Raw genomic sequence first — 12,297 nt, forward strand, 5'->3', positions numbered from 1 at the left:
CACTTTTTCGAATGTTTCTCTCTTTTCGGCCTCCGCTTTCGGGCCTGAATGGCCAGCACTAGGGGAAGAGAAGACACACATTAACGGTCGGGCCTCCCGCCCGGGCCGGCCGCGTGGTGGGGAGAGAGCGCGCCGCGGGCCACTCACCTTTCCGGGAGCTCATTCCGACGCGGCGGAAGCGGGGCGGGGGGCTTCGCGGCGGCGACGCGGGCGCCGAGACGAGCTGGGCTGCAGCCTCCACTCGCTCCGCCGGCCGGGAGGAGGCGAGAACCGCGCCTGCGCCGCCGCCGCCGCTCCAGCAGGGACCCAGCAAGACCCGCCCCCGTCCGGCCCCCCCCCCCCCCCCCCCCCCCCCCCCCCCCCCGGGGGTCGGGACCCCGCGCCGCGTGCCCAGCGCCCCCGCCCCACCCACCTGTGCAGAAGTGGCCGCCGCCCATGGCCGCGCTGGCCCTCGGCCTTCCCCACCCTATCCCGCGGCTCGGGCCTCCGCCTCCTGCGCTCCTGCGGCTGGCCCAGGCCGCCCGCCTCTCCCGGGCACCGGACCCGCGGGACCCTCCCTCCCCGCCGCGGCCTCTCCCCTCCGCACCCCGGCCGGTCGCGCCGCCCGCTGCTCCATGCGCCCTTCCTTGGCCGGCGCCTCCGCGGGTCTCGCACCACCTCTCTTCCCGCGGCCTCTTCTCTCCCTTTGCTCCTCTACATCCTTGCATCCCCATGAGCGCCGCTTCCTCCTCTCCGGCGGGCGTGGAAAGGGCACACGACTAAAAGCTAGGAAACCTGGGTCCGCGATTTAGCAGTGTGACCTTGGAGAAGTCATTTTCTCTCCCACCTCTACGTGCCCTCCAGGATTGCATAAGTTTAATGAAGGAAAAGATACAGATAGCATTCAAAGTAGGACAAAGGTTTTGCACATGAATTGAAACCTGGTTCCGTAAACACCAGGTGTATAACAATTCAAAACAACAATCACACCAAGTAGTTATTTTCTGCATCCTACAATGAGGAAACTGAGTCCCAACGAGGTTAAACAGTTTAACCAGCCAGGATCGAAATTCAGGCCTGGCCGTCGACAAACTCCACCTTATCAGGCTGCCTACAAAAGATGTGAATCAAGTTGATAGTGGCACAAAAAGATAACTGCAATGTTCTCTTATTTATGTAAATAATTACATTAGTTTTTGAAAGATACGCATTCTGACTATTAACGCCCTCATTGGTCACACAGCTGTATCTTTAACTGACAAGGTGGCCTACTCTAAGGATGATAAATCAGACAGAACGGGAAACGCTGCCTGGGTTTTGAAGAGCCCTTAACTTTTTATATTCAAAAATATAAAACCCTATAGAAAAGTTACAAGGAAAATACAATTAACAGCCAAATTAACCCATATTCACGAATTTTTAACATTCTGCCACATTTGCTATCTATGTGTCCATGTGTATGGTTTATTTTGCTGAATCATTTGAGTTTTTATAGACACTGTTACCCTTTGTCCCTAAATATTTCAGTACATATCTACTAAGAATAATTTCCCACATAATCAGAATTCCATGATCACTCCAAGAAACTTTCATACTAATACAATGTAATCATCTGTAACATACAGGCCATATATATTCAATTTTGCAAAATATCCCAGTAATATCCCTTGTAGCTGATTTTCTTTTTTTCCCAATTAGTCTACCGTTAAGGATCATCCGTTGCATTTAATTGTCATGTCTTTTTAAACACCTTTAGTGTAGAATCATTCTTGGTTTTGTGTTTTGGTTTTCTTTCTATTTATTTATTTATTTATTTATTTATTTATTTATTTATTTATTTATTTTGAAATGGAGTCTCACTCTATCGCCCAGCCTGGAGTGCAGTGGCGCAATCTCAGCTCACTGCAACCTCAGCCTCCCGGGTCCAAGCGATTCTCCTGCCTCAGTCTCCTGAGTAGCTGGGATTACAGGCATACACCACCACATCTAGTTAATTTTTGTATTTTATTTTATTTTTTTTTTAGGAGAGACAGAGTTTCACCCTATTGGCCAGGCTGGTCTCAAACTCCAGACCTCGGGTCATCCACCCACCTCAGCCTCCCAAAGTGCTAGGATTACAGACCTGAGCCTCGGCACCCAGCCCTGTTTTGTTTTGTTTTGTTTTGTTTTGTTTTGTTGTTTATAACATTGACTTTTTTGAAGAATCCGGTTCCACCATTTTGCAGAATGTTCCTTGTTTTGGATTTGTCTGTTTCCCTATGATTAGATTCAAGTTAAACAATGTTGTTGGGTACACTATACATGATGTTGTATTCATCTTAGTGCATCAAAATATGATGTCAGTTTGTTCCATTACTGGTGATATTACAATTAATTATTTCTCCAAGATACAAGTACCTTTTCCCTCTGTATTTAAGAAGGCTGTATGAAAAATGAGCAAAGGATTTGAATGGACATTTCTCCAAAGACATACAAATGACCAAACTAGCATGTGACAAGAGAATTAACATCATCAGTTGTTAGGAAAATACAAAGCAATACTATAATGAGCTACTACTTCACACCTACTAGGATGACTATAAAATTTATTTATTTATTATTTATTTATTTATTTATTTATTTATTTATTTATTTATTTATTTTTTGAGATGGAGTTTCGCTCTTGTTGCCCAGGCTGCAGTGCAATGGCACGATCTTAGCTCACCGCAACCTCTGCCTCCCAGGTTCAAGCGATTCTCCTGCACCAACCCTCCGAGTAGCTGGGATTACAGGCATGCGCTACCACGCCTGGCTAATTTTGTATTTTTAGTAGAGATGGGGTTTCTCCACGTTGGTCAGGATGGTATCGAACTCCCGACCTCAGGTGATCCACCTTCCTCGGCTTACCAAAGTGCTGGGATTACAGGCATGAGCCACTGCGTCCGGCTAAAAATTTTTGTAATGGAAAATAAGGCCAGCCGTGATGTCTCACAAGTGTAATCTCAGCATTTTGGGAGGCTAAGGCTGGAGGATCATCTGAGTCCAGGAGTTGGCAGCTGCAGTGAACTATGATCGCACCACTGCACCCTAGCCTGGGCAATAGAGTGAGACCCCACCTCAAAAAAAAATGTTAATGGAAAAAAAGTGTTGGTGGGGATTTTGGAACCCTCATACGTTGGAAACATTGAAACCCTCCTACATTTCTGGTGGGAATGTAAAATGGTGCAGTTATTATGGAAATAGTCTGTTGGCTTCTCAGAAAGCTAATTATAGAATTAACAGCAATTCCACTCCTAGGTATATTTGCACAAGGACTGAAAACAGATACTCAAACAAATCTTTGTACATGAGTGTTCATAGCAGCGCTATCATAGCCAAAAGGTGGAAAAAACTTAAATGGTCATCCATAAATGAATGGATAAACAAATTGTGTTATATACATACACTGGAATTTTTTTTGGCCATAAAAAGAATTTAGTACTGACACATGCTACAATGTGGATGAACATCAAAAACATTATGCTAAAAGCAGCCAGACACAAAATGTCACATATTGTATGATTCCATTTATATGAGATATCCAGAATAGGCAAATCTACAGAAAGCAGATTGGTGGTTGCCGGGAGTTGGGGGGTGGGAGAAGGAGGGAGCAACTGCTTAATGGGTACCAAGTTTTATTTTGGTGTGATGAAAATGTTTTGGTGCTAGATAGAGGTGGTGGTGGCACAACATTGCTAATATACTAAAAGCCACTGAATTGTTCTCTCTAAAGTGGTTTCTTTCATCTAATGTGAATTTCACTTCAAAACAAAACAACAAAGTTACTTGTGTGGGGTGATACTTTGAAACTGTGTGAATATCTCTTCCCTGACAATATTTCAATGGGTTGGCATCCATTGATGATTCTTGCCTAAATCAACTATTACCGGCCGGGCGCGGTGGCTCAAGCCTGTAATCCCAGCACTTTGGGAGGCCGAGACGGGCAGATCACGAGGTCAGGAGATCGAGACCATCCTGGCTAACACGGTGAAACCCCGTCTCTACTAAAAATACAAAAAAATTAGCTGGGTGTGGTGGCGGGCGCCTGTAGTCCCAGCTACTTTGGAGGCTGAGGCAGGAGAATGGCGTGAACCCGGGAGGCGGAGCTTGCAGTGTGCCGAGATCTCGCCACTGCACTCCAGCCTGGGCGACAGAGCTAGACTCCGTCTCGAAAAAAAAAAAAAAAAAACTATTACCACACTGGTTGTAGAACAGTGATTTTATAATCTTATCATTCCATCTATGTTAAGTGACACATTCTTTTTTCTTTTCTTTTTTTTTTTTTTTTTTTTTGAGACGGGCATCTTGCTCTGTTGCCCAGGCTGGAGTGCTGCAGTGGTGTGATCTCAGCTCACTGTAACCTCCACCTCCCGGGTTCGAGTGATTTTCCCACCTCAGCCTCCCAAATAGCTGGGACTACAGACGCACACCATTTGTATTTTTAGTAGACACGGGTTTTCACCATGTTGGCCAGGCTGGTCTCAAACTCTTGGCCTCAAGTGATCCACCTGCCTCTGCCTCCCTAAGTGCTGGGATTACAGGTGTGAACCACTATACCCAGACTTAAGTGATATTCTTTTTTTCTTTTTTTTTTGAGAGAGGGCCTTGCTCCCTCGCCGAGGCTGGAGTGCAGTGGTGTGATCTCCGCTCATTGCAACCTCTGCCTCCCAGGTTCAAACAATTCTCCTGCCTCAGCCTCCCAAGTAGCTGGGACTACAGGCATGCACCACCACACCCAGCTAATTTTTGTATTTTTTTTTTTTTTGGCGGCAGGGGGAAGGGAAGTCTCGCTCTGTTGCCCAGGCTAGAGTGCAGTGGTGCGATCTTGGCCTAACGCAACCTCTGCCTTCCAGGTTCAAGTGATTCTCCTGCCTCAGCCTCCCGAGTAGCTGGGATTACAGGCACCCGCCACCACTCCCAGCTAATTTTTTTGTATTTTTAGTAGAGACTAGGTTTCACCATGTTAGCCAGGCTGGTCTCAAACTCCTGACCTCAAGTGATCTGCCTGCCTCAGCCTCCCAAAAGTGCTGGGATTGCAGGCTTGAGCCACCGCATCTGGCCTAATTTTTGTATTTTTAGTGGAGATGGGGTTTCACCATGTTGGCTAGGCTGGTCTCAAACTCCTGACCTCAGGTGATCCGCCCACCTTGGCCTCCCAAACTGCTGGGATTACAGGTGTGCACCACCACGTAAGGAGGAGCTTTTATTTCTCCCTCTGGTTTGGTTTTTTTTTTTTGCCCCCTCCTGCTCCTCTGCCTTTTTCTTTCTTTGTTTCTGGCTTGTTTTTTGCTTTTGGTATCAATATTGACAAAAATTACTGTCACGATTTTTTTGTTGTTTTCAGAAGACAGGGTCTCACTCTATGGACGTGAGCCACCACATTCGGCCTTTTTATTATTTTTAAAAAGGCTTTATTGAGATATAACTCACATAATATACAATTCAGCCATTTTAAAATATAGAATTCAATGGTTTTTAGCATGTTCACAGCGTTGTGCAGCCACTACCACGATCTAATTTTAAAATATTTCTGTGCCAGATATGGTGGCTCTCATTCATAATTCCAGCACTTTGGGAGGCTAAAGTAGGAGGATCACTTGAGCCCAGGAGTTCAAGGTTAGGGAAGTTATAGTGAACTATGATCGCGCTGCTGCACTCCAACCTGAGCAATAGAGCAAGACACTGTCTCAAAAAAAAAAAATTTTCCCCCCCAAAAAGAACTCCATACAGATTAGCAGACACTCCCCATTTCCTCCAACTTTCCCCTGCATTAGGCCTAGGCAGCCACTAATGTACTTCCTGTCTCTATAGGCTTGCCTGTTCTGCACAGTTCATGTAAATGGAATCATAGAATATGTGGCCTTTTGTGGCCAGAGTCTTTCTTTTCTTTTTTTTTTTTTTGAGATGGAGCCTAGTTCTATTGCCCAGGCTGGAGTGCAGTGGCATGATCTCGGCTCACCGCAACCTCCACCTCCCGGGTTCAGGCGATTCTCCTGCCTCAGCCTCCCAAGTTGCTGGGACTAAAGGTGCGCACCACCACGCCCAGCTGATTTTTATATTTTTAGGAGAGATGGGGGTTTCACCATATTGGCCAGGCTGGTCTCAAACTCCTGACCTCATGATCTGCCTGCCTCGGCCTCCCAAAGTGCTGGGATTACAGGCGTGAGCCACCGCGCCTGGCCAATTTGTGGCCAGAGTCTTTCACTTAGCCTAACATTAAAACCCATTTCTGCTACTTAATTTCTGCATGACCTTGGGCAAGTTACTTAATTACAACATCTGGAAAGTGATAACAACATGTACTAATACCAGTCCTCATAGGTCAGTTCGATAATCAAATAAGATAAATCTCCAATAATAGTAATTCTTAAAAACAGATGGGAGATACATCGCCAATCTGTTTGTTGGATTTTTGCATTCAATTTTCAACAAATACTTATCAAATACCTATTAAGTAGCAAGCATTATTCTAGACACTGATTCTATAGCAGTGAATAAAGCACACAAAAATGTTCCTGCCCTCAAGGAACTTACATTCTACTGCCAGAAAACAGAAAATAAACAACATAAATATGTGAAATATATATTATGTTTACTAGATGGTGATCATTTTTATTTAAAAACAAAACAAAACAGCCGGGCGCGGTGGCTTACACCTGTAATCCCAGCACTTTGGGAGGTCAAGGTGGGCGGGACATGAGATTGGGAGATTGAGACTGACCATCCTGGCCAAAAAGGTGAAACCCCATCTCTACCAAAAATACAAAAATTAGCTGGGCATGGTGGCACATGCCTGTAATCCCAGCTGCTCAGGAGGCTGAGGGAGGAGAATCGCTTGAACCTAGGAGGTGGAGGTTGTAGTAGCCAAGATCTTGCCACTGCCCTCCAGCCTGGGCAACAGAGCGAGACTCCATCTCAAAAAAAAAAAAAAAAAACAGAAAGTGACTGGATGGAGTGGTTCACACCTGTAACTCTAGCACTTTGAAAGTCCAAAGCAAGAGGATTGCTTGAGCCCAGGAGTTCAAGACTAGCCTGGGGAACATAGTGAGACCCCCGCCCACCTCTATCAACTAAAAAATACATTTTAAAAAAAACTGAAAGCAAAAAAAATCAACAACCTGTTGGGAGTATGGTTCAAGAAGGCCTCACCAAGAAGGTAACACTGAATTAAAGAACTTAAAGCTGGCTGGGCACAGTGGCTCATGCCTGTAATCCCAGCACTTTGGGAGGCCGAGGTGGGTGAATCACCTGAGGTCAGGAGTTCCAGACCAGCCTGGACAACATGGTGAAACCCCGTCTCTACTAAAAATACAAAAATTAGTGGGGTATGGTTGTGCACCCCTGTAATCCCAGCCACTCAGGAGGCTGAGGTGGGAGAATTGCTTGAACTTGGGAGGCAGAAGTTGCAGTGAGCCGAGATTGCACCACTGCACATTCCAGCTTGGGTGACAGAGCAAGACTCTGTCTCACATAAAAAAAAAAAAAAAAAAAAAAAAGAACTTCAACCTATCTTGCCAGTCTTTTTTACTTCTATAAATTAGAAGAAAACTATCTTTGCAAACCAGATATTTATGAATTGCTTTGAATTTATTGAATTAAAGTATACCAAATTAATTATCAATTCACTTTACACATACTATAGTGATGCTTTTTTAAAATTATTTTTATTTATTTATTTTTTTCAGGCACAGTTTCACTCTTGTTGCTCAGGCTGGAGTGCAATAACATGATCTCGGCTCACCGCAACCTCCGCCTCCCAGGTTCAAGCGATTTTCCAGCCTCAGCGTTCCAAGTAGCTGGGATTACAGGCATGCGCCACCACACCTGGCTAATTTTGTATTTTTAATAGAGACAAGGTTTCTCTGTGTTGGACAGGCTGGTCTCGAACTCCCGACCTCAGGTGATCTGCCTGCCTCGACCTCTCAAAGTGCTGGGATTACAGGCGTGAGCCACCGCGCCCAGCTAGTAGCTTTTAGAAAGAATGGTAAGTGGGGCACAGAGGCGCTCACCTGTCCTGTCAGCTTCAGTCCAGTAGTTGACTCCAGTAGTTGAGCCCAGCCTGAACAATGAGACCATACATCTTAAAAAGATAAATTAAATGATAAATGATAGCCAGGCATGGTGGCTCATGCCTGTAATCCCAGTGCTTTGGGAGGCCGAGGCAGGCGGATCACGAGGTCAGGAGATAGAGAACATCCTGGCCAACATGGTGAAATCTCATCTCTACTAAAAATACAAAAAATTAGCTGGGCGTGGTGGCAGGTGCCTGTAGTCCCAGCTACTTGGAAGGCTGAGGCAGGAGAATGGTGTGAACCTGGGAGGCAAAGCTTGCAGTGAGCTGAGATTGCGCCACTGCACTCCAGCCTGGGAGACAGAGTGACACTCCGTCTTGAAAGAAAGAAAGGGAGGGAGGGAGAGAGAGAGAAAGAAGAAGAGGAAGAAGAAGAGGAGGAGGAGGAGGGGGAGGGGGAGAAGGAAGAGGAGGAGGAGGAGGAGAGGAGAGGAAAGAGAGAGAGAAAGAAAGAAAGAGAAAGAGAGAAAGAAATAGAGGGAGGGAGGAAGGAAGGAAGGAAGAGAATTATAAACCTAGTCTCTGTTGACTTTGAAATTAAGTATTTCTTCAGAAATGCATCACAATATAGAGTGACATTTTATTTTTTATTTTTTTATTTTTAGTGGATGCTTTTTTAAATTATTATTTTTACTTATTTTGTTTTTTTGAGATGGAGTTTCCTTCTTGTTGCCAAGGCTGGAGTGCAATGGCGCGATCTTGGCTCACTACAACTTCCGCCTCCCGGATACAAGCAATTCTCCTGCCTCAGCTTCCCAAGTAGCTGGGACTACAGGTGCACGCCACCACACTCAGCTAATTTTTGTATTTTTAGTAGAGACGTGGTTTCACCATGTTGGCCAGGATGGTCTCGATCTTTTGACATCGTGATCCACCCACCTCGGCCTATCAAAGTGCTGGGATTAGAGGCATGAGCCCCCACGCCTGGCCCCCTAGAGTGACTTTTTTTTTTTTTTTTTGAGACGTAGTCTCATTCTGTTGCCCAGGCTGGAATGCAGTGGCATGATCTCGCCTCACTGCAACCTCCGCCTCCCAGGTTCAAACAATACTCCTGCCTCAGCCTCCTGAGTAGTGGGGACTATAGGCACACACCACCATGCCCGGGTAATTTTTGTATTTGTATTAGAGACGGGGTTTCACCATATTGGCGAGGCTGGTCTCGAACTCCTCACCTTGTTATCCACCTGCCTCAGCCTCCCAAAGTGCTAGGATTACAGGTGTGAGCCACCACATCTGGCCTAGAGTGACATTTTTAAGTAATTTTTTTTTTTTTTGGAGACTGAGTCTCACTCTATCACCCAGGCTGGAGTACAGTGGCACCATCTGAGCTCACTGCAACCTCCGCCTCATGGGTTCAAGAGATTCTCCTGCCTCAGCCTTCCGAGTAGCTGGGATTACAGGCGCCTACCACCATGCCCTGCTAACTTTTTGTGTGTGTTTTTAGTAGAGACGGGGTTTCACCATGTTGGCCAGGCTGGTCTTGAACTCCTGACCTCAAGTGATCCACTCACTTCTGCCTCCGGAAGTGCTGGGATTACAGGTGTGAACCACCGCGCCCAACCAGTTTTAAAGGAATTTTTAAGATAAATAATGTAATGAGGATGATTTAAACTTTTTTATTCGACCATATTTATTATGCATAAATGAAATTAGTTATGCAAATATTATAATTAATAAGGAGAAGTATTAAATATTTATAAAACTGGATATATTTTGGTCTCCATAGCAATCCAAAGTAAGTGAAAAAGGCAGTACACATGTATTTTTCCCCAATCTGTTACAATGAAACTCAAAATGTCCACATAATATTAATTTTTCCCAAATGTAATAGAAAATGAAAAGAATGTTGTAAAACCAATTGGATTATGATATTTCCAAGTGGAGCCACTAAATCATGTTGCATCTTACAAGGTATATTTCATATGTCATAGAATTGGAAAAAGATGAGAAGTCATATCACCCATCTTGGGGCCGTTAATGGATGAAAACCCAGGCTCCTTTTTTTTTTTTTTGAGACGGAGTTTTGCTCTTGAAGCTCGGGCTGGAGTGCAATGGCGCCATCTCAGTTCACTGGAACCTCCACCTCCCAGGTTCAAGCGATTCTCCTGCCTCAGCCTCCCGAGTAGCTGGGATTACAGGCATATGCCACCACGCCTAGCTAATTTTTGTATTTTGAGTAGAGACTAAAATTTTAGGGTTTCACCATGTTGGCCAGGCTGGCCCAAGCCTCCTTTTAAAAGCACCTTCAAGGCTTTTAAATTCTTTTTTTTTTTTTTTTGAGACGGAGTCTCGCTCTGTCGCCCAGGCTGGAGTGCAGTGGCGCAATCTCGGCTCGCTGCAAGCTCCGCCTCCCGGGTTCACGCCATTCGATCTCCTGACCTCGTGATCCGCCCGCCTCGGCCTCCCAAAGTGCTGGGATTACAGGCGTGAGCCACCGCGCCCGGCCCGGCTTTTAAATTCTTTAAAGTTTATTTATATCTAATCTGCCCATTCAATTATGAAGGTTAAACCTGTCTTTTGTTGTTTCACTATAGTGTACTTCTCAGTGGCAATAGCACCATCATAATAGTGTAACATAGAAGAGAGTGGCAGAGCCAGACTGCCAGAGTTCAAGGGCTAGTTCTGCCATTATTTACCTGGGTCAGCTTGAGCAAGTTAGTCTCTCTGTGCCTTAATTGCCTGATCTGCAAAATGTAGATAGTAATATTACCTACCCCGTAAATTTGTTGTGAGGATTTAATGAGTTAGTTCCCATAAAATACTTGGAGAAGTACCTAAGCATGTCTGTTTGGAGGATTAAATGACTTAGTTCACATGAAACACTTAGAGAAGTATATAAGCATTCAATAAATATTAGCTGATCATATATATGTGCCATGTTAAGCAATGTGTTATTTATCTATTGCTCTATAACAAATTTCTCCCAAATTTAGTAGCTTAAAAAAATAAACATTTCATAACTCACGGTTTTTGTGGTCCAGCAACTTGGGAGCAGTTTAGCTGGTGAGTCAAGATGTCACTTGAGGCTGCAGTCATCTGAAGGCTTGATGGAGGCTGAAAGACCTGTTACCAAGATAATTCATTTGCATGGCTGTTGCAGAGGCCTCATTTCCTCACTACATGGACCCCTTCATAGGACTGCTTGAGTGGCTGGCTTCCCCCAGAGTGAATGATCCAAGAGATAACAAGGGAGAAACTTCAATGCCTTTTATGACCTACCCTCAGAAGTCACAATCCATCATTTCTGCCACATTCTAATAAGAAATAAGTACAGCACATGCTTAAAGGAGGGGAATTAAGTCCCCTTCTGGAAGGGAGGATTATCAAAGAATGCTGGACTTATTTTAAAATCACCACAAGGGGTCATTCCTTCTTTCCTTTAAATGCCTCTGATTTCAAGTGAGAATCCTCAGAGGCTCTTATTCTGCTATTTATTTAAGCAGTAGATATCAAAGGGAATTTTCAGTTCAACATTCAGACAAAAGAAAAAGGAACAGGGACTGGATTGTCTAGAGAAAATCACCAATAGTGACAAGTTTGTTATAAATAAAATAGTATAGGAGACTCTTACATAAGCCAGTTCAAAAATGATGCCTAAAGATTTACCTGGGGCTGTATTAAAATTTAGAATATTGTCTAATATGCCACCACATAATCAAATAGATTAGAAGATCTGGCCATAATCTGTGCTAAGTTTAACACCCTGGGCTCCATTTCTTCCAAGTTTTAGAACATGGATATAGCTATGATATAATACTCACTTTTCAAATGCTTGAGCTCTCTGAGTATAAGAATTTGCTTTCCGGCCAGGCGTGGTGGCTCACACCTGTAATCCTAGCACTTTGGGAGGCCGAGATGGGCGGATCACGAGGTCAGGAGATCGACACCATCCTGGCTAACACGGTGAAACCCCGTCTCTACTAAAAATACAAAAAATTAGCCGGGCGTGGTGGCGGGCGCCTGTAGTCCCAGCTACTAGGGAGGCTGAGGCAGGAGAATGGCATGAACCCTGGAGGCAGAGCTTGCAGTGAGCGGAGATCGTGCCACTGCTCTCCAGCCTAGGAGACAGAGTGAGACTCCGTCTTAAAAGAAAAAAAAAAGAATTTGCTTTCCATTTTATTGTAACTAATGAAAGAGATTCAATGTAAAAAAATTTATTTTATTTTTTTTTATTTTGGGACCCTCTGTTGCCCACGCTGGAGTGTAGTGGCACCATCTCGGCTCACTGC

At 44.7% G+C, this 12,297-nt stretch overlaps 1 protein-coding gene across 15 annotated transcripts in view; it reads right to left on the minus strand.

Moving 5' to 3' along the window:
• SRPK2 (SRSF protein kinase 2) overlaps positions 1-11,217 on the minus strand; it is a 297,326-nt gene extending 286,109 nt beyond the window's left edge. For 4 of the 15 annotated variants that reach the window (XR_009209073.1, XR_009209080.1, XM_032761316.2 and 1 more), the window contains exons 1-2: positions 587-728; positions 4-58 (exon numbers count right to left, since the gene is read on the minus strand). Coding sequence is in view for 10 of the 15 variants with exons in the window: in XM_032761316.2 (XP_032617207.1) it covers positions 4-58; positions 587-713 (182 nt within the window). In the remaining 5 variants the exon portion in view is untranslated. Of the gene's footprint in view, positions 1-3; positions 59-147; positions 279-586; positions 736-11,033 lie in introns of those variants that run through there. The other 11 variants (XM_032761322.2, XM_032761314.2, XM_032761324.2 and 8 more) reach the window with 8 other exon arrangements.
• Between the last annotated feature and the right edge of the window lie 1,080 nt (positions 11,218-12,297).

Source organism: Hylobates moloch, unplaced genomic scaffold (genome assembly GCF_009828535.3).
Source record: "Hylobates moloch isolate HMO894 unplaced genomic scaffold, HMol_V3 SCAFFOLD_1, whole genome shotgun sequence".
In the NCBI taxonomy this organism is placed as follows: Eukaryota; Metazoa; Chordata; class Mammalia; order Primates; family Hylobatidae; genus Hylobates; species Hylobates moloch.